The sequence below is a fragment of the Crinia signifera genome, chromosome 4, assembly GCF_055691185.1.
Source record: "Crinia signifera chromosome 4, ASM5569118v1, whole genome shotgun sequence".
In the NCBI taxonomy this organism is placed as follows: Eukaryota; Metazoa; Chordata; class Amphibia; order Anura; family Myobatrachidae; genus Crinia; species Crinia signifera.
Window position 1 is genome coordinate 184023185 of NC_139220.1, and position 25449 is coordinate 184048633.

The following is a 25449-nucleotide window of genomic DNA, read 5'->3' on the forward strand; positions in this document are numbered from 1 at the left end:
CTGATCTATAAATTAAGTGAATATCCATCCATGTAAGGCAATACATTCCTCCCCCCACAGTCTACCTGCCAGCAGTGCAAAGCCCCAGAGAGAGTTACACACCCTCTGGGTGCTGGAGATAGAATGAACCTCTAGTGATCTTCATCTAATTTAGGATAGAATGGTATTTCCTGATATTATAAAAATACAATAGGCCAAATATAATACAGTGTGAGAGATTTTGGGAAAGTTTTCCCATTTTTCTAAAGCAGCAGTCATTTACACTTAAAAACCGGGTTGATTTTAATCTGATTTTGACCTAATTGATTGCCGCTTTATAAAAATTGGAAAACTCTGCCAAAATCTCTCACGCCCTATTACATTTGGCCCAATATGTTTTTTTTATTTAAATAAAGTCTTTTTTATTCAGCAAAATATGAGTACAGAACAGAGTATCAAGGCAGAGAATGTACATACACAGATGTCAAATGATAGCCAGTCTAACATACTGGTCTGTATATTATGTTCACATAACATGTTGCCATGTAGATCACAATAAAGACATTAGTTAATAAATGGAAATGGTATCTCTGCTCCGTTCTGTCTGAATGTCAACATTTAAAAAAAAAATTTTTTTTACATTAAAATATACAAGAAGAGGAAAGAAAAGATAGTTAGAGAAGAGAAAGATCATTGTTCATGCGCTGAATGTGTATAGTGTAAATATCATTCCATATAGGGTAATGCGTTCTCATCATATCATAGAGTAAACAGACTTATTGATAGACTGTGGCTATCAGCTCCCACAATTGACATCAACACCCAGTTCTGCAGTATCAGGCGTTAGAGGAATGCGGGGATTCCTTGGCCCAATATGTTTAAAGCCATGGTAGTACAGTATTTGCTGGTACAGTTCTCTTTGATTCCTATACTAAAGAGATACACATTGGGGACTGGGTAATAGACTATAGACTAAATTGTTTCATTAAACATTATACATGGTAAAATGATTAGTTTTCTAAAAGTTTTAATGACATATTAATACCATTCAGTAATTCAATAACACTAGGTGGCCCGTGTGAAAATTTTGCATGTGAATAAAATAAGATTAATTTTGGTTTGATATTGTCCTTACACACCATTGTTATTTGACAAATGAACAATGGCTACAAATGAACCAGGTCTTCTTTCATCCTAATACAAACCATCAACCTCGCTATAAAATAAATGGTATTTTATTTGCATGCAAAATTTTCACACGGTCCACATATTGTATATTAGTGTGTGGAACGTATATTGTATTAAAAGTTGTAATCAAGTAGCCAAGCAAAAGTGATCATCCTAGCCGTGCCGTATAGACGCATTCACGGAAAGAACTCTAGGGTCAAAAGTCAATTTCTAACAATTTTTATACAAACAATAAAATGTGCAATTCTAAATTAACAATTTGTCAGAAGCAGACAACTTAATTTTTAAAATGGTACCTCATTTATCGGTTTTGGTTAAGTATGAAGGGAGAAAAAGGGATCGTTACCAAAAATCACCTTCCAGAAATAATATATATATGATTTTGACTATGTTATCATTTGTTTTTAGTTTACAGTCCACAAGGCTTTAGAAGAACTAAAGACCACTGGCCCATTAATCCCACAACCAACACCATCACTACCCTGCTTGGACATCCCTGTTGTGTTCCTGGATCCCTTGTCAAGGATACGAAAGGCCAAGGTCACCTGCACTGCAGACCCAGAAGGGGGAGGGAGAAGTGCCAGTGATCTGGACCTTTCAAACGTGAGTGCTGGAAGATTGGTAAGAACATTTTGCCTTATATTACTTTTTTATTTCTCTATTTAAGTATTTTCTATCATGGTATGTGTGAAATGAATGCTGGATGGGTTATGTATGGGATGAGAAGGAGGGGTTCTTACTCCAGAAAGTAGCACATGCATTGGTCACAAACTTGAATTAAATAGGAAAAGATTCAGAAGTGAATAAATTGTTTAAGCACATCGCTAGCACCATATGCTTCTGGTACAGCAAGCCCTGATCATCAGCGAGTATTTCCACATTCCCTTTAGCAGATTCACACAATAGCTTACCTAACTGCCTCTTGTAAGTTGTACGAAGGCTCCAGTGCCACATATACATAAGGCTTGAATGGTGCGATATTGGGTGGGAAATTAATATGTAGTTGGTTGCTCAGTGAAGTATTGAGGAGACAATAAGGAACAGGACAGTCTTGGTTGACCACTTTGAGAGCTCTTTTATTAGGATCAGTGAGACCACGGTAACTTCAACCATTGGACAGCAGTAGGATTTATCTGTCATTTCTAAGCTGTGAAACGTGGTTTTACAATATGAAATTTGCTCCATTTGGCAGAACAGTTCCTGTAATATAACCAGGGCTTAATTTTTATTGACCTCCCAGTGTATGTAATACGTGGAACTGATAACTAGTGACTTGATAACACAGGTTAATCTCTGAATTCATTTATATTATTATATAATGGGTACAATAAAGTATCCAGGGAATTACTTGAAACATTTGAATCTTTTATTTCTAGATTTATACAGAGTTTACAGAATAAATATTCTGATTAATTTGCATGTTGTAAATCTAATTCTAGCAGCTCGACAATGACGTGAATTGTGCAAGTGTGAATTCTTATGTGTATGGCTGATGTTGTGAATCTATATTTACTTGAAGCATTTGTTCATGAATGAAAATGACAATAAGAGAATAAAAAGAAATGTGGGTGCGATCTTCATTGAACCGGTGAGTGTGTGGGTGACTTTACTGTATGTGGGGATAGCTGGTATTTGCGTGTGAAAGATGGTTTCTCTCTAATGTGACCTAACAGTTTCTTTTTCTCATCTGTCAAAATGTTTCTTCTCACGGTGTACTTGTTCAGAACAGGTAAACTCTTCCGACCATTCTAGTTACAGAGGTGTTAGAAGAAAGATTTAAGATGCTAACAGAGACTGTCCATGTTTTTGTCACATTGTGTCATCATGTATACCTTTATTTTGCTTTCCCTGTTGTTATAATAAGCAAAAATCATGTTAGTGAGTTAGATGCTCAGGGTTGCTCATAAAATCATTATCTTAAGGTTGGACTCACGTCTGTGAGCTGGTCATTTCACAGCAATAACTGTGATAAAGGGGTATATTATTAGGAGCACAGTCCTAATTTTCTAATGTTCTGGATTAACTGAATTGAAATCCTATCTGCTGCATTTTAGAGGCCAACTTGTTTTCAAATAATACCGTACTGAATTATATTTAATATTTGTGCTAAACTAAATATGCTTTGTATATGTCTTGCCTTAATCTATGTAAACACTATATGATTCCTCCATGAGCGATATTGCTAACGATATCTCTCAATCGATCCAGCGCATACACGCTAAATGTTATATACCCTTGCTCAGAACATGCAGTCTGTGGCAATATAGTCAGAATTGGACAGCATGTTCAGACGCAGGAGTGTGCATCTTTAACGATATAGTGGGTACACACTTTACCATATACACAATAATATCATTATTATCCAAATCCTTAAGAAATATCTTATAGTGTGTACCCAGCTTTAGAAAAGCAATTTCTCTGTCTTTGTTGAAATTAAAAGTATCGTTCTTTTGAAGTTCATTACAAATCATTTTAATACAGTTAAGAAAACAAGTGGCATCTCCCAAAAATATAAATACATGTAAATATACAGTATCACATGATAGCAGCTGCTACACATTATACCTGAGATGTAGTAAAAACTCTCACACAGCCTGCAATTAATATACCACCATATTGCATTATAAATGCTATCATTGGAGAGTTATTGCTGTGACAACCAAAAATCACCTGATATATATATGTAAGTACATAAATAGTCCTACATTGGTGAGATTTCCAGAGAAGGTGTTTAGATGATATAAAAAAAATACAGCACTTTACACAGTCTGACACTTGGACACACTAATAGGACTTTTTACTATATCATAGCAATGCACCCAAATTGCTGTTAGACAGAGCTCTAGTAAAACTATCTTAACTACACATAAATCACGATTAATAATTTAGTAGTGTGCCCAACTTTGTTAATGTAGGTGCTGAATTAATAAGATATGTATTCTTCTAGATAAATATACCGCTATAGTACTCAGTCAGTGCATGATTTTTGCCTAGCATGTGCGGCAGTTAATCCATTTCTTGCCCCTGCATGTGTTGTAGGACTTGTGCATGCAGGTCATGTGACTCTGTGTTGGGTATTTATATTAAGCCTAATTTACGCAATGACACAGCTGTATTTTTAGATGAATTACAGAGTGAGCAATCCAGCATGGCTGGCTTCTGTGTTATGTCAATTTTGCATTTGGATTTTACTATTTAACACTAAAATCTATGCATTATTTTTTAACTGGACGTCCCTCTCCTCATGTAACAGCACATGGGTTTGAGATCTTTGGATTTATGGAGACTGGACTACACTTGTGCCTCTCTTGTCATGATCCTAATGGTTCAATGTCTGGAGAAGCTTATTTAAGACCCACTTTGTACAGAGTTTGTCGCTGCAAGCTGACTTAGTTGAGCAGCTTCTTCATGCAACTACTGTAGCCCAGTAGTGCTCCTACTACTTGGAGAGAGGGGAGACCAAGAAAGCCTGAATAATCATATACATACAAATGCTCTATAGACTGTGAAAGTTGTCAACAATACATGAGGAATTTCCTATACAGATGACTAATTTGCATAAAGGTTTTACTTTGATGACAAATTAAATAAAATGTGACTTTGAATTGCTATGTAATCTGTGCGAAGTCCATGCTTTGTCTGTTCCCTAATTTTTGTCACTGTTTATGTCCCTTTTTCTCACAGTCCATGGCAGAGGTTCTTGCAAAAAAAGAAGAACTTGCAGATCGCCTGGAAAAAGCCAATGAGGAAGCCATAGCAAGCGCCATTGCAGAGGAAGAACAGTTAACCAGAGAGATTGCGGCAGAAGAAAATGACATTGAAATAGACAATGAAAGCGAGTTCTCAGTGAGTCCTGTTACCTGCAAAGTCATTTTTGTTGTCTAAATTTCAACTTTAGAACTACAGTATAATGTTGGACCATTTTAATAAGGTTATTCTAGTTTAGTCATCAGTGTTCATAAGACATGAACATTCCATATTGGACTGCTCTCTATTTGCACACGATTATAAATGTAGAGATAGCACTTCAGGGGTAGTACTACTGACTCCTGGAATCAGTTGGACTTGTTTTAAGCTTTTTTTTAATGTAATATCCCAGCACGTTTACCTGGAGACCCCATACTCTACTGAAACATGAATCCCATTTATGGTCTTTAGATCTAACTTCAGTAAATTGTTGCTTCCACTCTAGCTGTCCAGTTTTTTTTACATAATTTTGAACATCTTTTAATTAACCTTTGGGCACTGCACAAGAAATTACACATAAATCTTTGGCTCTCAGGTTGTGAACACAACTGATAACGATGTTAGCTACCGTATTGCTATTAATATTTGCAACTGTGTTTTATTTCAGGCTAGTATGGGCAGTGGAAGCATATTATTCAGTGGTATGTCCATGGACTGGAATGAGGTTCTAGCAGATTATGAAGGTATGTTACCAATGTAGGTATGTAAATGACAATATGTACACTCCTGACATGGTGGTGTGTGAACTCTAATTTATTTCTAGTTTTTATCCATTTATTTTATATATGAGATACATATTATGTTTACTTAGGAAATAGATAGGATCAATATCATATCCCATACCTCTTTCCATGAGTAGTGTTCATGTATCCAGTAGGGTGCTATATATAGTAAGTGATGTAAACTTTAAAGAGCAACACTTTGGAGTAAAGGTCGGTTGTTACCTCAGGAATAATTCATATACTGTACATATGTTTTGTACTTTTTTCAGGTTAATATGATTTAAAAGATGTTAAAAAATGATGTTAATGTTTGGCAACAAGTTTTATGACTTACTGAAAAACTTAGCAGGCAGGTGCCATTTCAGAAAATATATCTTCAGTGTTCATATACTGGATTTGGAATTAAAATTCTAGTACACCTTAAATAACCTCTGATCCATACTCCTTTCCAAATAATAGTACTGTGGTAGTGGTCCATGGTCTAGAACCACAACTGTTCGCTCTATATATCAGATCCCTGACACTTGCCTGTCACTTGGATCTGCTCTGCTGAGCAGCGGACACATGAAACTCTGCAGATGTTCATTCAGAAACTGCCTTGAATCTTCCCTGCTATGGAAAGAGATCAGCGGTGAAATGCCTCTACTAAGGAGAACACATAGTAGGAGACCCAGGGGGGGGGGTGCCAGATGACATCCCGACAGTCATTTACCACACGTCCGGATTCCAACTGTTAAAATACTGATGCACGGGTTCCCGATGGCCACCTGCTATTCTCCCTCATGGGGGTCCACGACCCCCACAGAGGGAGAATAGAATAGGTGGCGAGCTACGCTCGCCACCGTGCCCGCAGCGTGGTGAGCGCAGGGAGCCCGCAAGGGGCTTTGTTGCGCTTGTCATGCTGTCTGGGTCCGGCCAGTTGGGATCCCGACTGCGGGCTAATGACTGTCGGGATCCCGACTGTCGGAACCCTGTACCACACCCCCCAGGGGAGAGACTACCTCTGCATAGTAATGGGAATAGGGGTGGGAATACGTCACTTTTGCCACTGTTTTGAAATACTGTACTTTTCTATTTTTATGTTCATGTTCCTTTAAACTGAAGTAGAGGTAAAGGTTACACAGGTCTGGATATTTATTTAGCCATTGTGGAGATTTTGGGGGTGAGGGTCACAGGGATTATGTTTGATGTGGAATAAATATAATTGCATTTGCAAAAATCACTTTTTTACTTGCTTTTTATTCTAGACTCATGAATGCCTATTTTACATATAAATCAGCAATGTATCTCTAATGGTAGGGGTTTCTTGATATAGAACAACGTGATTACTTCAGGTGAACAAGAAAGAACCTTTGTAATAATGGGAAGGAAAATCTTATTTACACAATACATGCTTCTTCTTGTAGCTCGTGAGTCGTGGAGACAGAACACATCCTGGGGAGATATAGTGGAAGAGGAACCTTCCAGGCCACCAGGTCATGGTATCCACATGCATGAAAAGCTGTCCTCACCCTCCAGGAAAAGGTCAGCTTTCTGCCTATGATATATATATATTTACATGTTTATGTATGGGTGTGTGTTTACATGCTCCGTCCAACTCTGAAGAGGTATATTATCCAGTGTTCTAGAGAGATAAGTCTCATGCAATAGTTATGAAGCATGTAAAGTAAAGAGCCAGTGTACATTCTAACATTTTTATCAATGACCTTCATCTAAAATGTACACAATTTATTTTAATCTCCATTCTTCCTAACTTTAACAGCATCATTTCATGTGTCACCCCTTATAACCCACAATTATGCAAAGCAGATGCTATATATAACACAGCGCCATAGCCAAAGATACTGCCGGAAAGTTTGGTGATACCTGTTACTTACTTGCGCTTTATGTGTTATGTCTATATAACTCATGTACTTATGTGAGGGAATATATATATATATATATATATTGGTAATTCCCTAAACCTGCTAAGTGTATATGGCTATATGATGCAGCTATGGCAGACAATGTCTAGGCTGACAGCAAAGGATTGACACAAGCAAAAAGGTCTACATGATTTTTTCCCGATTTACTTTTTATTTTTTCAATTTGTTTTGTACTTTTCCTACTTTGCCATCCATGTTTCCTTCAATTGGTAATTGTTGTTTGATGAGCTCAGCAGTAGCAGAGAGAGGCAGCTGGCCCCAAAGCATGGCGAGCAAAGAGGTACACTATTTGGGGATCCACTTCCTCGGGTTTTGACATTGACTCAAAAAATCCCCTTGAAAAACCCTGTAGCTGTAGTTATGGCTGTATTTCAGTTCCTGAGTCGGTAAGTGAGGAGTCTCACAGTTGATGAATTCCCATTATTTTCCTTTCCCCAGGACAATTGCTGAATCCAAGAAGAAGCATGAAGAGAAGCAACTAAAGGCACAGCAGCTGAGGGAAAAGCTGCGAGAAGAGAAAGCCCTTAAGCTACAAAAGCTGCTGGAAAGGGTGAGCTGAGAAATTCAGTGGGCCAGATGCACTTAGCTTCAAAAGTGATCAAATGTAGAGCAATAAACAGCCAGCCAATCAGCTCCTGCCTGACATTTTTCAAACACAGTCTGGGACATGGCAGACAGGAGCTGATTGGCTGGCTGTTTATCACTCTCCGTTTTACCACTTTTGAAGCTTAGTGCATCTGGCCCAAAACCAGCACAATAGGAGTATTAGGTTATCGTGAGACCAAGACAACCCAAATAGTTATTTTACACAGTGATGACCGAAAAGGTGGCAGGCGCTGACGTCATGTTACGTCAGCTGTCCACACAGAGCAGGCATTGGCCCGCCGGAGTTCCTAGGGGAAAGCCAAGTGTTTTCATGGTAATGCCCATAAAAAGCTGGGTGTTCCCCTACTCCCATGTCCACCCCCTCAGGAGTGAACGGCTCAAGGAGTATGAAACTCACCAAAGCCATTTGTTCTGGCGGTTTGCGCATGCACGTGCATGTGCAAACCCCAAACATCGGGGGGAGGGGCTGAATTTGGGCCTAAATCGATCCCCAAATCTGTTTAGCATGCTAGTTTAACACGTGTTAAGAATGCTGTCAGGTGAGAAAGGGAGTGCAATTGTATAGCCATATTGGTTAAAGGCAGAGGCTATTTCCTTTTTCTGTGGATCATTGAATTTGGGCCATACATTTGTAGGAATCTCTCACAGTATTTGGAGATATTTCTTTTTATAGCTTTCATTTTGTTACAGGAGAAAGATGTGCGAAAGTGGAAGGAGGAATTGTTAGAGCAGAGGCGCAAAATGATGGATGAAAAACTGTTCCATGCAGAGTTTAAGAGGGATGTTCAGCTACAAGCCATTGTGAAGAAGGCTCAGGAGGAGGAAGCTAAGGTATGGAATCAGCAGAACAAGCATCGCATATTTTGGACAAACACAAAAATAAAGATGATATTGCCATTAGTATAAAGAGATAGAGTCTGTTAATATGGTGGAGATGGTACAGGAAATGTTAGGCAGCTGTACGGCTGGTTCCGGATCTTAGCAAGTAGTGTTTGATCTGGCACTTTGCTTGCTGAAGGATTAAGATAAACCAGATGAAAGCAAGATGGCTATAGATAAATGACCCTATCTTTAGTCATCTTACTTTTCTATCATAACCTTAAACATATGAAGTTTTTATTGAACCTTTGAAAGTTATGACTGTTTTGAAAATATATAAAGAACTTTGTAGTTTTGTGTTTTTATTACAACATGGGGTGCAGTAACACTTGTAGCCACATGTGGACCACTTAAACCGATTTGGTGGTAGTGAAAGTAAACCATCCTGATTTCATCGTACCCCTTAGCGTAGAGGAAACAATGATTGCTGCTGTTTGTGAGTTCAATAATAGAGCAACTGTATACCTTAATAATTTTTGTATCTTTCCATTTTGCACACCTTCTGTATTCTGAAATGTTGTGTCTAAAAGTGGAACACCATAGTCATTGTCTATCAGGTGGGATCTTTGGGATGTACATTGTGTCATCATACACCTATCCCTTTTGTGCCATATGGCAAGAGACATCTGGCCAGATTCCCATAAAAGCTTATGTATTAATGGTAAGAAAAGATGCTCATACACAGTGCCGTGCAATGCGCGCTCCCGTGGGCATCCCATCGCACAGCACATAAAGTCTGTGCAGCCCGTGCTTTTTTAACTAGCTTCGGATCGCATTGCATGCAAATCACATGCGATTTGCGCGTGATGCGATCTAGTTCAAAACGCACAAAAATATTGTAGTAGTTTTAATAGCACAGATGAAAATGTTCCTGTTGCTCAGTTCATTAGTAGCATGTTTTTTATATGTGTCATTTAGTACCAGCTCATCCTATACTGTAAACGGGTACCAGGTTCCTTCTCTTCCAGGACAAACCCTGGATTCACGTGCAAAAAATCCTGGATTCACGTGCAATAACTTGGGATTGTAATATAAGTCGAAATGGGTATTAGTCTATTTTTTTTTTTTAACTTGAAGAAGATCTCAAGGTGCCCATACATGTTGCGACAAGCAACGTGCAATGCATCGCGATGCGTGCTCCCGCAGGCATCATATCACACAGTGCAAAAAGTATGTTCTGCACACACATTTGTACTGTCCGCAGAGCGCATCGCACGCAAAACGCATGCATTGCGATGTGATCCGCCCGATAACCCATCACATTGCACGCTGTTATCGCAACGTGTATGGGCACCTTCAGTTTAATATAAAACATAATAAAAAAATATGTTTTTATTTTCTCTTTATTGACTTGTACATAAATGCAGGATGAAATACAGGCAGTGTGTCATGCATTATATAACATATATTGGGGGAAATTTACTAAGATGGGAGTTATATTTCACATGGGATGTTGCTAGAACAGGGGAGGGCAATTATTTCAGCTGGGGGGCAGCTTAATACTTACAGCAGATATTCGAGGGCCGCACTCTAGAAATAGGGGGTGTGGTCACTCAAAAGGGTGTGTGTCTTTGAATGTATTGTAGCACACCGCAGATATATGCAACCAAGATCTCTGTATTGTCTGATTATTATATGTATATTTCTCATTCAGTGTGCAATAGGGATACAAACTGTTTTTCTTTCCTAACCAGATTTACCCCTCCCTGTTGGCACCTGAATGACAGACCTCTGATTGAGCAGCTTACCAATAAAAATGTTGTATTGTAGCACACCATACACCCCTTTTATACATCATGCAACACAATAGTAGGCCCCTTATACTTGCCCCTTACATTAGTAATTCCACTCACCTGCCCCCATTAGTAATGCCACACATGCCCCTCACATTTATACACACCAGCTCCCCTTTAGTTATTCCACACACCTGCCCCCATTAGTAATGCCACACACCTACCCCTTTAGATATTCCAAACACCTGCACGCCAGCCTTGAAAAATGGTGCAGATTGCAGCCCCATGCAGTCACGGCGACTCACCCATCCTCTGCGGTGGCACTGCAGCCGTAGTGACGTGGGTGGGTCGGCGCTGCTGTATGTGTGTCCGATGGCGGCTGTGTGTGCACGAGGTGTAGTCCAGTGGCCTTTCACGCATGCACCAGGCAACGTCTGGTGCCTGCTACACACAGGCTGAGCATTGGCTACACAGGACTACGCCGCGCTCACACTCAGCCGCCATCGGACACAACATACAGCAGCGCCGAGTGGCAGGTGGTCACGGGCCACCGGTTACCCACCCCTGCTCTAGAAGATAATAGATAGGATCTGATTGGTTTCCCATAGTAACATCTCATGTGAAATACTCCCATCTTAGTAAATTTCCCCCATTGTCTATTAGCTTATAAGTTTTGCAAAGAAGTATGTACATACTTGATATAAGTAATGTAAGGCTCCCTTTCTAAGTATGCTGTATTTATGGGGTTTGTTGAATAAGAGTCGCAATACTCCATTACTTGGTAACTTTATTAATTAAAAGCAAGTGGTCCCCTGGTGCCACTGGACTAATTTTGTGTATCACTCCTGTGCTTTATACTTTTTCTTAACTTTGCCGCTATTTTTTTTCCGATCATGGGTCATACAGTAGTAGTAGCAAATCGTGTTCTAGGCATTTCCGATTCGTGTTTAGCGCAGCTGACTAGCAAAGTCCAATTCTGTTTGGTGACATTTGAAGATAGGTGTGTGTGTGTGTGTGTGTGGACAGATTTGATGTGCTGCATCCTATCTAATGTCACTAGCAGTTGAATGTACAGTAGATTTACTAAAGCTCTAATTGGGCCTGCACATGGGGCGATTTCAGCTGATTTTCTAAGCGATCTTAAAAAATGCCCCTACATCTCTCTGTGTGTAGGGGCTATAGCAATATAGCGGTCCTGTGCGTCGCTATCGCCAGGCGACTAAGATCCTGCATGCAGAAAAATTCTAGTCAGATCGGCAGTCAGGGTGAGTGTTCTCACCCTAACAGATTGCTCAGCACACAGTGCTGACACATAGCTGCCACATCACTGTGCAGCGCTGTGTTCTGAGCAATCTTGCAGAGTGATCTAAACATTCTAGCATCGCTCAGATCGCTCAACACAGTCGCCCCATGTGTAGGTCATATTAAACAGTCCAGTGTTGGTTGTGCCAATAGTAGCCAAGAAGATCTAGCTATAATTTCTCTGTTGCATTCCAGAAAACGATAGACAGAATCCGATGAATTGCTATGGGCAACACCACCATTTGTCTGTGAAGAGAAGATCCAAATGTCAGCAGAGCTGACAGAAAATAACTGCCAGTAAAACATGCTGTACTACAGTTTTTTTTTTCAGCTCAGGACAGATTGTCTTCAGGCAGATATAGCTGGAATTGTAAGCCATTATAGCACGAGCACTGAATTCATCACTTCATGGCTTTACATCCGCCTCCATTATCAGGGAGCTTATAGTTGTGGTATTCAAGGTTTTTAAAGAACTAATGTCTCAAGGTTTACAAAGCTGCCATTGTCATGTGTGTAATCGTTTGATTGATTGCTGAGTGGATTTAACCAACTGGCATAAGTCACTGAGATGATATTTCTGGAGCACACATGTGTAAGTGTAAAGTGCATCTAGTGTGTGTGTAGCATGGAATATAAATTAATGGAACTTTTTCAGAAATAGTTGCAAAGTACACATTGCATTTCTGTCTTCCAAATAAGACAGTATGGTTATCTATTATGGATCATAAAATATTGACTTTTCATAACTTTGACCTTGACGTTTTAGGTAAATGAGATTGCTTTCATCAACACTTTGGAAGCTCAAAACAAGCGTCACGATGTCTTAGCTAAACTGAAGGAATATGAGCAAAGACTTAATGAGCTACAGGAGGAACGGCAGCGGAGGCAGGAGGAGAAGCAAGCGCGAGATGAAGCTGTACAGGTAGAGCAACCACCTTCACTTTATGAACACACATTTCATTTGCTTATATCAAGTGAGCAATATGTACAAGGCTTTCAAAACAGATAAGGGGTTATTCTGGTTAATTTGCTCGGATGCGTATACGCGTCCTTGCGAGTAAGCCTAACCCCACCTTGCGGATGGTGGCACGCCACCCCACCAATTGCAAGTCACACTCCTTCGCACTGGCTGCGAATGGATGTTTTGCATAGACATGCAGGGGAATGCCCACATCATTCGATGTTCGCCGACCATCGAAGGATGTGCAACTTGCACGCATATGTAAGAGTGGTCTGAGGCACCCTTACATATGCTTGAACGTTCTGAAGGAAATGAGAAGGCATCTGACATCCGGTGATGTCATTTGTCCACCCCTCAGCCATGTCATGGCCTCATTAGCATGAGTTCTAATGGGAACGCCCATAAAATGCTGGATGATCACATATGCTAATGGGTCCGCCCGCCATCCCATGCCCCTCTCCGCCCAACCGCCCGCAGTACTGGGTGCGTGCACCTATCAATCCGTGTATTTGCAGTGGTGCACGCACCCTGCGTATGCACATGCGCAGAAATAAAACATCAGTCCCCATGCAAACGAACAGCACTTGCGAATGAACCTGAATAAGGTCCATAGTGCATAGCATTTAGCTAGTTCTAAAGTATCCATCGCCATAAATACAGGGGAATAACACCTATATGATGTTCCTTAGGAACGCAAGCGAGTTCTAGAAGCAGAACGCCAGGCCCGTGTTGAGGAGCTGTTGATGAAGAGGAAGGAACAAGAAGCACGTATAGAGATGCAACGGCAAGAAAAGGAGCGTGCTCGAGAGGATGCAGCTAGGGAGAGAGCTAGGTAAGTGACTAGTATATAACATGGCTGCTGGTTTAAGTCTTATTTATTGCAACTCTCAAAATCAGACATCATGGCTGCTTACTAGTTACATCAGTTACATCAGTGTCATTAAATATGCTTCTAAGATAAACTGGACTGCATTTTAAGTATTTGACACTTTATACAATTTACAAAGTACAAGTTTTACCGAAGGTATAGATAACTGCAGGGCCTGATTAAAGGTGCACTAGGGTAATACATGTAGCTCCCATTGTAATGCTGCTGAGACACTTTTGGGCACCTAAGGACTTGCCAGTCATACTGCACTTGTGCATGTAATGAAGGTTATACAACTGGCATGTATGATCTAATGCTTGCGGCATGTGAAGGAAACTTTGGCTTTAGGCTGCCCAGCTGGCGCTGTAGCACAATGTACATAACGTAATGGTTCCATCAGCAAGTTACATTGGCACAGCCATATGGCAGTCACCTTAAGAACTTTACCCCCAACAGTACATTGGGACGGGTGATAGCCAACAAGCACGGAATAAATTAGGCCTTCATTTTATACCTCGGCTATCACATATAAGGCCCCCCAGTCCTGGCGCCCTATGCTGCAGCCTAATCAGCCCATTGGTTAATCAGGCACTGGGTAACTGTTTATCCAACTTTGTAACAGCAGCACAAACCTGTTTGGCAGATCTCCGTATCTATACCTTCTCCTATTTAAAAACAATCTGCTTTATAGAATTTTCTTTTGGCATGGATGCATGAAATCTGTACTGATGGAAATGTGCAATTAGTAAAGAATGCTATCTACTACACCTTTTTAGGCTGCGGTGGTAAAGGTTTATTTCTATAAGCTGACTATGTACTTTTATGTATTAACATTTTGCAGTCTTCTAAAAGCTCTATCCTTTTACAATGTATCGTCAAATTTGTCACATATAGTGTAAACAGATGTTTTATAGAAGTATAAACCAATACATATGGGAGCGGAAAGTGTCCTGCTTAAGAGAGCTTACATGCTAAATAGAATAAATCAGAAACAGGAAAGGCCGAGCAAGGACAGTGAGTCCTGTTTTTTTGTCCAGTGCTAATTTCTCCAGGCAATTATAATTCTATTTAACTTATATCCTTCATACTGAGATCATGAAATTACACTCATAGCTTCTAGGCTTATAAATATCCCTATAATATCCCCAATGTGTTACAATCTATTGTCACTGTGTGATGACACCATGACGCTAAAGTTACATAAGCGTCTAGCAGGTTCCACTGATGATGCTTAAAATGCAGCATAATTTACCTTCATGGCCGGGTGCGGGGGGGTGCGGCGGGAGCTTTGCGGGGCAACCGGCGTCTGGGAGCCCGACTGGGGATAGATGATGTGCTGCTGGAGGCGCATCTTGGTGCCGGGCAGGCATTTTGATCAGGTCGTGGCCAGGATGCAGATTGTCTTCTATGATTTTTCGGCTGTGAGCGGACGTATCGATTGTTCGGCCTGCGCTGCGTGACCTCGTGACAGCGTCGCAGGCCGGGCACCAGAAACAGCGGGTCAGCGTCTGAACGAGTGCCCATTCTGGTGTAAATAGAATATGATCAACTAGTGATGATTCTGCATATTGTCTGACTTGTAGCCAGAACTTCCAGACTATTGGGCAGGACCAGAAACTGTGGTATAATTCTACATAAGGTTCTCCACATCTATAGCATACATGGGATGAGGAATCTCCTTTGTGGCGATAGGTATGCTCTATGGAAAATGGCAACAAAGGTGACAAAAGTCCGTAGGTGCGCCTGGCAGCATGAGTCGGGAAAAACCCAAACAATGGTGACCCTACACCATAAATAAAAGGTGAATGATGGGTATTCCCTCCAATGGCGCCTGAAAACAGGAAAGTTACATCCCTATATATAGGGGGACCATATATAGGAATGTATCTTTCCTGTTTTCAGGCACCATTGGAGGGAATACCCATCATTCACCTTTTGCCTCTATGGAAATTGTTCCTGCAGGACTTTGTAAGAGCAGTGAGCAGATCTCTAATTTCATAATTAGCAAATTTAGCTAACCACTGCGACATGCCACTATTTAAAGTAGAATGATCCATGTCAACCTTAATCTATCGATAATAAAGGGAAAATGCTTTTTTAAATATGCGGGTTTCGTCAATAATGCATCTATCGGATTCATCCAGTCTCTTTCTGAGAACTGCCTTGTCACCAAGGATATGTAGTGTTTTGCTCGTAGGAAAGCCAGGGGATATGCTGCTAAAGGGCCAAACAGCTGCACCAAAATTCGTAATCACGTGTATTTTAGGCGACTAAGTTAGACACACCACCTACTCTCCATATTGTGAATGGATATGAGGCCAGCCCATTTTAAAACTCAGGGTTGTCAATGAAGGGAAGGAAAAGAGATTTGTGAGAATTAATCCCGGGTTTATGTCTAACCCAGTGCAAGGTTCTTTTGACGTTCCATAGTAAGGGGTTGTTTTATATGTGTGTAGGAACTTCTTGGTCATGGAGATGTAAAAAAGAGTCTAAGCTGCCTCCACCTAATAGTTATTTTTCTAGATAGGTATTGGCATAGTTATCCTGTTCAGAGATCCAGTCAGAAATATAGAGGAACATAGTGGCATTATTGTAAAGTCGGATGTCTGGAAATCCAACCCCTCCATTTTCTCTTGACTGTTGTAGTTTTATTAAACTTATTATATGTCATTTACCATGCCAAATAAAGCGTCTAAAAAGTTTGTATTGGTGTTGTAAATCCTTCAACGTAATGTGTAAAGGGAGGGCCTGGATAAAGTACATTAATCTTGGAAAGGAAATCATTTTTATTAGGTTTATACGTCCTAGGTATGACAATAGTAAATTTTTCCAATTTTTGAGTTCTTCTGAGATTTGTCTAATTAGAGGTGTGTAATTTAGCATATATAACGGATAATTGGATATTTAATGAGGGGTTTCGACCCCTAGATAAGTAAAGTTACTGTATCTTTTGTCCATTACAAAGATACATTCGCCATTATTTGATTTAATCTAGCAGAAGTACCTATGGAGAGAGCCACTGATTTATTTAAGTTTATTGCAAAGCCTGATATTTCTTCAAAGCTTTTTAATACATTAAATATGTAAGGTAATGAATAAGAGGGATTGGATATATTGAGGAGAACGTCATCAGCAAAGACTGTTAGTTTGAGTTCCCTCAATCCTATAATATAGGATTATATTAATATTTATACATATTTATTAAATATGTGAGGTAATGAATAAGAGGGATTGGATATATAGAGGAGAACGTCATCAGCAAAGAATGTTAGTTTGAATTCCCTCAATCCTATATATGCCTTTGAAAATCAAATCAGATTCCAATACACCCAGTAGCTGATCAATTGCAAGGTTGAACAATAATGGCGAAAGGGGACATCCCTGGCGAGTACCTCTACGTAACACATGAGGGGCACTACTGCTGCCGTTTATCATCAGGTTTGTTATAGGGGACGTTTACAGATAATTAATAGTATTAAATAGATTTAAAATGTCAGAGACTGAACTGATCATCTTCGCACCCTCCCGCATAAAACCCAACCATCTCTCATCCTAACCGTCTATTTATGCTCACTGATACCCCTTCTGTGTCACTCCTGTCTGTCTTACCCTTCACTTTAGAATGTAAGTTCTCACAAGCAGGGCCCTCTCTCCTCGTGTGCCTTTCTTAGAATATATAAACCTCTGCCACCCTAATAATTGCTGCAGTGTTCTGTCCCCTGATATAACTATCCTTATTTACCATTTACTTGTCCTAATTTGTCTTGTAATTGAATTCGTTATTTGTTTTTTGCTCATTTATGTATTGTTATGCGCTGCGGAACCCTTGTGGCGCCATATAAATAAACAAATAATAATTAAATAAAAAAGGAGCCAAAGCCTTGTTTTTGCTAAATTATAAATAAGTGGGGCCATAGGACTGTGTCAAAAGCTCTGACGGTATCTAAACTCAATAAAATGTTTTTGTGTGAATGTGTCATAGATGAAGCAGCCACTGCCGCAATATCGGTTTGAATTCCTTTAACCCCTTCCTGACAGAGCCAGTTTTTGCGTTCCTGACAGAGCCCTTTTTTTCAAATCTGACATGTCTCACTTAAGTGGGGATAACTTTTTTTTGCTTTTACTTATCCCAGTGGTTTTGAGATTGTTTTTTCGTGACACATTGTACTTCAAATTAGTGGTAAATTTGGGTCGATACAGTCTGTGTTTTTTTGTGAAAAATACCAAAATATCGTGAAAAAATGGAAAATTTAGCGATTTGCAAAATGTTAAATTTTCTGCTTGTGAGACAAATAATCTTACCACTCAAAATAGTGAATAACTAACATAGACCATATGTCTACTTTATGTTGACATCATTATTTCAACTTCCTTTTAATTTTTTGGGACACTAGGAGGCTTACAATATGAATAGCAAATTCTCAAATTTTCAAGAAAATTTCAAACACTGATTTTTTTAGGGACCAGTTCAGTTCTGATGTGACTTTGAGGGACTTGTATGTGAGACACCCCCATAAATGATGCCATTTCAAAAACTGCACCCCTCACAGTATTCAAAACAGCATTTTGGAAGTTTGTTAACCCTTTAGGTGTTTCACAGGAATTAAAACAAAGTGTAGGTGAAATTTCAAAATTTCTTTTTTTTTGCAGATTTGCAATTTTAATACATTTTTATAAGGAACACAGTACATTTTACTAGAGAAATGTGACTAAAAATTGATTCCCCCAATTCTTTTGTTTTCATAAATATCCTATATGTGGCCCTAGTGTGCACGGTGACCAAACCACAGGCTTCATAATAGAAGGAGCACCTACTTGATTTTGGAGCCTCCTTTTTATGAGATTATTTTTTAGGCACCATGTAGGTTTCAAGGCACCATAAGATGCTAAAAGTTAGGAACCCCCCCACAAGTGACCCCATTTTGCAAACTACACCCCTCAGGGAATTCATCTAGGGGTATAGTGTACATTTCAAACCCCCAGGGGTTTCACCAATTGTGGTACAACTGGGCAGTGAAAATGAAAAATTATTTTTTTTACACAAAAATGCAGTTCTGGCTCCAAATTTGTCATTTTCAGAAGGTATGAAGGAGACAAAGCACCCCAAAATCTGTGCCCCAATTTCTCCCGAGTACGGCAATGCCTCACATGTGACCAAAAAATACCAGTTGGGTGCATGGCAGGACTCAGAAGGGAAGGAGTGATTTTTGGATTTTGCAGCTCAGATTCTGGTGGAATTTTGGTGGGTGCTATGTCGCATTAGCAAGACCCCCCAAGCACCAATACAGTGGAACCCCCCCACAAATCACCCCATTTTGCAAACTACACCCCTCAGGGAATTCATCTAGGGGTATAGTGTACATTTCAAACCCCCAGGGGTTTCACCAATTTTGATACAAGTGGGCAGTGAAAATGAAAAATTACATTTTTTTACACAAAAATGCAGTTCTGGCTCAAAATTTTTCATTTTCAGAAGGTATGAAGGAGAAAAAGCACCCCAAAATCTGTGCCCCAATTTCTCCCGAGTACGGCAATGCCTCACATGTGACCAAAAAATACCAGTTGGGTGCATGGCAGGACTCAGAAGGGAAGGAGTGATTTTTGGATTTTGCAGCACAGATTCTGGTGGAATCAATGGTGGGTGCTATGTTGCACCAATACAGTGGAACCCCCCCACAAGTCACCCCATTTTGCAAAGTACACCCCTCAGGGAATTCATCTAGGGGTATAGTGTACATTTCAAACCCCCAGGGGTTTCACCAATTTTGATACAAGTGGGCAGTGAAAATGAAAAATTACATTTTTTTACACAAAAATGCAGTTCTGGCTCAAAATTTTTCATTTTCAGAAGGTATGAAGGAGAAAAAGCACCCCAAAATATGTGCCCCAATTTCTCCCGAGTACGGAAATGCCTCACATGTGACCAAAAAATACCAGTTGGGTGCATGGCAGGACTCAGAACGGAAGGAGTGATTTTTGGATTTTGCGGCTCAGATTCTGGTGGAATTTTGGTGGGTGCTATGTCGCATTAGCAAGACCCCCCAAGCACCAATACAGTGGAACCCCCCCACAAGTCACCCCATTTTGCAAACTACACCCCTCAGGGAATTCATCTAGGGGTATAGTGTACATTTCAAACCCCCAGGGGTTTCACCAATTTTGATACAAGTGGGCAGTGAAAATGAAAAATTACATTTTTTTACACAAAAATGCAGTTCTGGCTCAAAATTTTTCATTTTCAGAAGGTATGAAGGAGAAAAAGCACCCCAAAATCTGTGCCCCAATTTCTCCCGAGTACGGCAATGCCTCACATGTGACCAAAAAATACCAGTTGGGTGCATGGCAGGACTCAGAAGGGAAGGAGTGATTTTTGGATTTTGCAGCACAGATTCTGGTGGAATCAATGGTGGGTGCTATGTTGCACCAATACAGTGGAACCCCCCCACAAGTCACCCCATTTTGCAAAGTACACCCCTCAGGGAATTCATCTAGGGGTATAGTGTACATTTCAAACCCCCAGGGGTTTCACCAATTTTGATACAAGTGGGCAGTGAAAATGAAAAATTACATTTTTTTACACAAAAATGCAGTTCTGGCTCAAAATTTTTCATTTTCAGAAGGTATGAAGGAGAAAAAGCACCCCAAAATATGTGCCCCAATTTCTCCCGAGTACGGAAATGCCTCACATGTGACCAAAAAATACCAGTTGGGTGCATGGCAGGACTCAGAACGGAAGGAGTGATTTTTGGATTTTGCGGCTCAGATTCTGGTGGAATTTTGGTGGGTGCTATGTCGCATTAGCAAGACCCCCCAAGCACCAATACAGTGGAACCCCCCCACAAGTCACCCCATTTTGAAAACTACACCCCTCAGGGAATTCATCTAGGGGTATAGTGTACATTTCAAACCCCCAGGGGTTTCACCAATTTTGATACAAGTGGGCAGTGAAATTGAAAAATTACATTTTTTACACAAAAATGCAGTTCTGGCTCGAAATTTTTCATTTTCAGAAGGTATGAAGGAGAAAAAGCACCCCAAAATCTGTGCCTCAATTTCTCCCGAGTACGGCAATGCCTCACATGTGACCAAAAAATACCAGTTGGGTGCATGGCAGGACTCAGAACGGAAGGAGTGATTTTTGGATTTTGCAGCTCAGATTCTGGTGGAATTTTGGTGGGTGCTATGTCGCATTAGCAAGACCCCCCAAGCACCAATACAGTGGAACCCCCCCACAAGTCACCCCATTTTGAAAACTACACCCCTCAGGGAATTCATCTAGGGGTATAGTGTACATTTCAAACCCCCAGGGGTTTCACCAATTTTGATACAAGTGGGCAGTGAAAATGAAAAATTACATTTTTTTACACAAAAATGCAGTTCTGGCTCAAAATTTTTCATTTTCAGAAGGTATGAAGGAGAAAAAGCACCCCAAAATCTGTGCCCCAATTTCTCCCGAGTACGGCAATGCCTCACATGTGACCAAAAAATACCAGTTGGGTGCATGGCAGGACTCAGAACGGAAGGAGTGATTTTTGGATTTTGCAGCTCAGATTTTGGTGGAATGAATGGTGGGTGCTATGTTGCACCAATACAGTGGAACCCCCCCACAAGTCACCCCATTTTGCAAAGTACACCCCTCAGGGAATTCATCTAGGGGTATAGTGTACATTTCAAACCCCCAGGGGTTTCACCAATTTTGATACAAGTGGGCAGTGAAAATGAAAAATTACATTTTTTTACACAAAAATGCAGTTCTGGCTCAAAATTTTTCATTTTCAGAAGGTATGAAGGAGACAAAGCACCCCAAAATCTGTGCCCCAATTTCTCCCGAGTACGGCAATGCCTCACATGTGACCAAAAAATACCAGTTGGGTGCATGGCAGGACTCAGAAGGGAAGGAGTGATTTTTGGATTTTGCAGCTCAGATTCTGGTGGAATTTTGGTGGGTGCTATGTTGCATTAGCAAGACCCCCCAAGCACCAATACAGTGGAACCCCCCCACAAGTGACCCCATTTTGCAAACTACACCCCTCAGGGAATTCATCTAGGGGTATAGTGTACATTTCAAACCCCCAGGGGTTTCACCAATTTTGATACAAGTGGGCAGTGAACATGAAAAATTACATTTTTTACACAAAAATGCAGTTCTGGCTCAAAATTTTTCATTTTCAGAAGGTATGAAGGAGAAAAAGCACCCCAAAATCTGTGCCCCAATTTCTCCCGAGTACGGCAATGCCTCACATGTGACCAAAAAATACCAGTTGGGTGCATGGCAGGACTCAAAAGGGAAGGAGTGATTTTTGGATTTTGCAGCTCAGATTCTGGTGGAATTTTGGTGGGTGCTATGTCGCATTAGCAAGACCCCCCAAGCACCAATACAGTGGAACCCCCCCACAAGTGACCCCATTTTGCAAACTACACCCCTCAGGGAATTCATCTAGGGGTATAGTGTACATTTCAAACCCCCAGGGGTTTCACCAATTTTGATACAAGTGGGCAGTGAAAAAGAAAAATTACATTTTTTACACAAAAATGCAGTTCTGGCTCAAAATTTTTCATTTTCAGAAGGTATGAAGGAGAAAAAGCACCCCAAAATCTGTGCCCCAATTTCTCCCGAGTACGGCAATGCCTCACATGTGACCAAAAAATACCAGTTGGGTGCATGGCAGGACTCAGAAGGGAAGGAGTGATTTTTGGATTTTGCAGCACAGATTCTGGTGGAATGAATGGTGGGTGCTATGTTGCACCAATACAGTGGAACCCCCCCACAAGTCACCCCATTTTGCAAACTACACCCCTCAGGGAATTCATCTAGGGGTATAGTGTACATTTAAAACCCCCAGGGGTTTCACCAATTTTGATACAAGTGGGCAGTGAAAATGAAAAATTACATTTTTTTACACAAAAATGCAGTTCTGGCTCAAAATTTTTCATTTTCAGAAGGAATGAAGGAGACAAAGCACCCCAAAATCTGTGCCCCAATTTCTCCCGAGTACGGCAATGCCTCATGTGTGACCAAAAAGTGGCAGGACTCAGAAGGGAAGGAGTGATATTTGGATATTGCAGCACAAATTCTGGTGGAATGATGGTGGGTGCTATGTCGCATTAGCAAGACCCCCAAAGCACCAATACAGTGGAACCCCCCCACAAGTGACCCCATTTTGCAAACTACACCCCTCAGGGAATTCATCTAGGGGTATAGTGTACATTTCAAACCCCCAGGGGTTTCACCAATTTTGATACAAGTGGGCAGTGAACATGAAAAATTACATTTTTTTACACAAAAATGCAGTTCTGGCTCAAAATTTTTCATTTTCACAAGGAATGAAGGAGACAAAGCACCCCAAAATATGTGCCCCAATTTCTCCCGAGTACGGCAATGCCTCACATGTGACCAAAAAATACCAGTTGGGTGCATGGCAGGACTCAGAAGGGAAGGAGTGATTTTTGGATTTTGCGGCTCAGATTCTGGTGGAATGAATGGTGGGTGCTATGTGGCATTAGCAAGACCCCCGAAGCACGGTGAAATTATGAACCTAATATTCCATAGATGTGTGGTATATTTTAAAACACTCCTTTATACATAGGCCGGGTTTGTCGGGGCAAGTGTCACACTGGAAAATAGTTTGCTTTCTTATTCCCTTTTTATAGCAAACTTTGCACCTTTTTTGTGTCCTGCCCTTTTTTCCAGTGGAGGGGATTTCATCAGGAAAATGCTGCCCTGGTACAATACGGGGGCCAGTACTAGAAGTACTGGGGCCCTCTGCCTGCTGGTTCCCAAATATTAGGCCCTTTATGACTTCCTCTTGAAAGTGCATAAATGTCCCCCTCTGGCCGGTAGAACGGAATAGCACGTAAGCGTTATACAGTGCCATCTGGATGATATACACGGCCACCTTCTTGTACCAGATTTTTGTTTTCCGCAGGGCACTGTACGGCTTCAGTACCTGATCTGAAAGATCCACTCCGCCCATGTACCTATTGTAATCCAGGATACAATTAGGTTTTGAGGTGTGGGTACTGGTACCTCGTACAGGGACGGAGGTGGTACTGTCTCCGTGAATTGTTGTCAGTATAAGGACATCCCTCTTGTCCTTATATTTGACCAACAACATATTTTCGGTGCATATTCCCCTGCTTTCACCCCTTCTCATTACTTGGGCAATGTGCGTTTTTGGGAGGCCTCTTTGGTTCTTGCGCACAGTACCGCAAGCTGCTGTACCTCTTGAACCAAGGGCCTTAAACAGGGGGATGCTGGTGTAAAAGTTATCCACATAGAGGTGATAACCTTTATCCAGGAAGGGGTGCACTAAATCCCAGACAATTTTCCCACTAACACCTACGAGGGAGGGGGGGCATTCTGGCGGTTCAATTCTTGAATCCTTCCCTTCATAAACCCTAAACCTGTGGGTGTACCCTGAGGTGCTTTCACACAGTTTGTACATTTTTATGCCATACCTTGCCCTCTTACTGGGAAGGTACTGGCGGAATTTAACCCTTCCTTTAAAATGTATAAGGGACTCGTCGATACAAATAAATTTTTCAGGGATGTACACCTCTTCAAATTTGGCACTGAAATGATCAATGACCGGCCTGACTTTGAATAGCCGGTCAAAGGTGGGATCATCTCTGGGTGGGCACTGTGCATTATCGGTGTAATGTATAAATTTAAGAATTGTCTCAAATCGAGTCCGGGTCATGGCCATACGGTAAAATGGAGTACTGTACAGAACATCTGTACTCCAATATTGCCTAATTTCTGGCTTTTTTACTATGCCCATATGAAACACCAGACCCCAAAACGTCATCATCTCTACTGCATCTACAGGGGTCCACCTAGCAAATGATGACGTGGGGTTTTGAGCAATAAACTGCTGGGCATATAAATTAGTTTGGTCCACCATTAAATTTATAAAATCATCAGAGAAAAATAATTTGAAAAAGTCAATTTCTCTGAGACCTGTGGAATCAAATTGGATTCCTGGCATGGCCAAAAACTCAGGAACCTGGGGCTCAAAATTGTCTGGTGGTGGGGTCCATACGAGATCAATTATTGGGGGGGGGGGGTCTCAGCTGCTCTACGGGGGCGTCTTTGAGGGGGTCCCTCATCACCAGAGGAGGAAGAGGAGCTTAAGGCGAATCCTTCAAATTCCCCGCTTGCATCACTGGCTGTGTCAGAGTCAGAAGCAAGCATGGCATATGCCTCCTCCACTGAATACATTCTCCTGGATGACTGGGAGGACATTTGGGAGGACATTTGGGAGGACATTTGGGATGCCATTTTTATTTTTGTGTTACTGGTAGTGAAATGTTTCAACACGTGTATAGTGTAGGGGGGGGTACAAACTTTATTTAAATCCGGGGGGTATGTAGTGTGTAGTGTGTATGTGGTGCAGAAAAAAAAAAATACTTTATACCAATAAAAAAAAAAAAAATGAAGGGGTTAAAAATAAAAAATTTAAGGGGTTAAAAAAAAAAAAAAGGTCCTGCGCCAAAAATTGAGCACAGATGTTGGTCAGTAACGTCTGTCACTGAACAG

At 40.8% G+C, this 25449-nt stretch overlaps 1 protein-coding gene across 3 annotated transcripts in view; it reads left to right on the top strand.

The window, feature by feature from the left end:
- The window catches only part of SCAPER (S-phase cyclin A associated protein in the ER), a 278002-nt gene that overhangs the window by 65893 nt on the left and 186660 nt on the right, over positions 1-25449 (top strand). For 2 of the 3 annotated variants that reach the window (XM_083183157.1, XM_083183158.1), the window contains exons 9-16: positions 1576-1788; positions 4852-5013; positions 5522-5597; positions 7043-7160; positions 8000-8111; positions 8858-8998; positions 12848-13003; positions 13732-13874. In XM_083183157.1, the coding sequence (XP_083039283.1) occupies positions 1576-1788; positions 4852-5013; positions 5522-5597; positions 7043-7160; positions 8000-8111; positions 8858-8998; positions 12848-13003; positions 13732-13874 (1121 nt within the window). The remainder of the gene's footprint in view (positions 1-1575; positions 1789-4851; positions 5014-5521; positions 5598-7042; positions 7161-7999; positions 8112-8857; positions 8999-12847; positions 13004-13731; positions 13875-25449) is intronic. The other variant, XM_083183159.1, reaches the window with a different exon arrangement.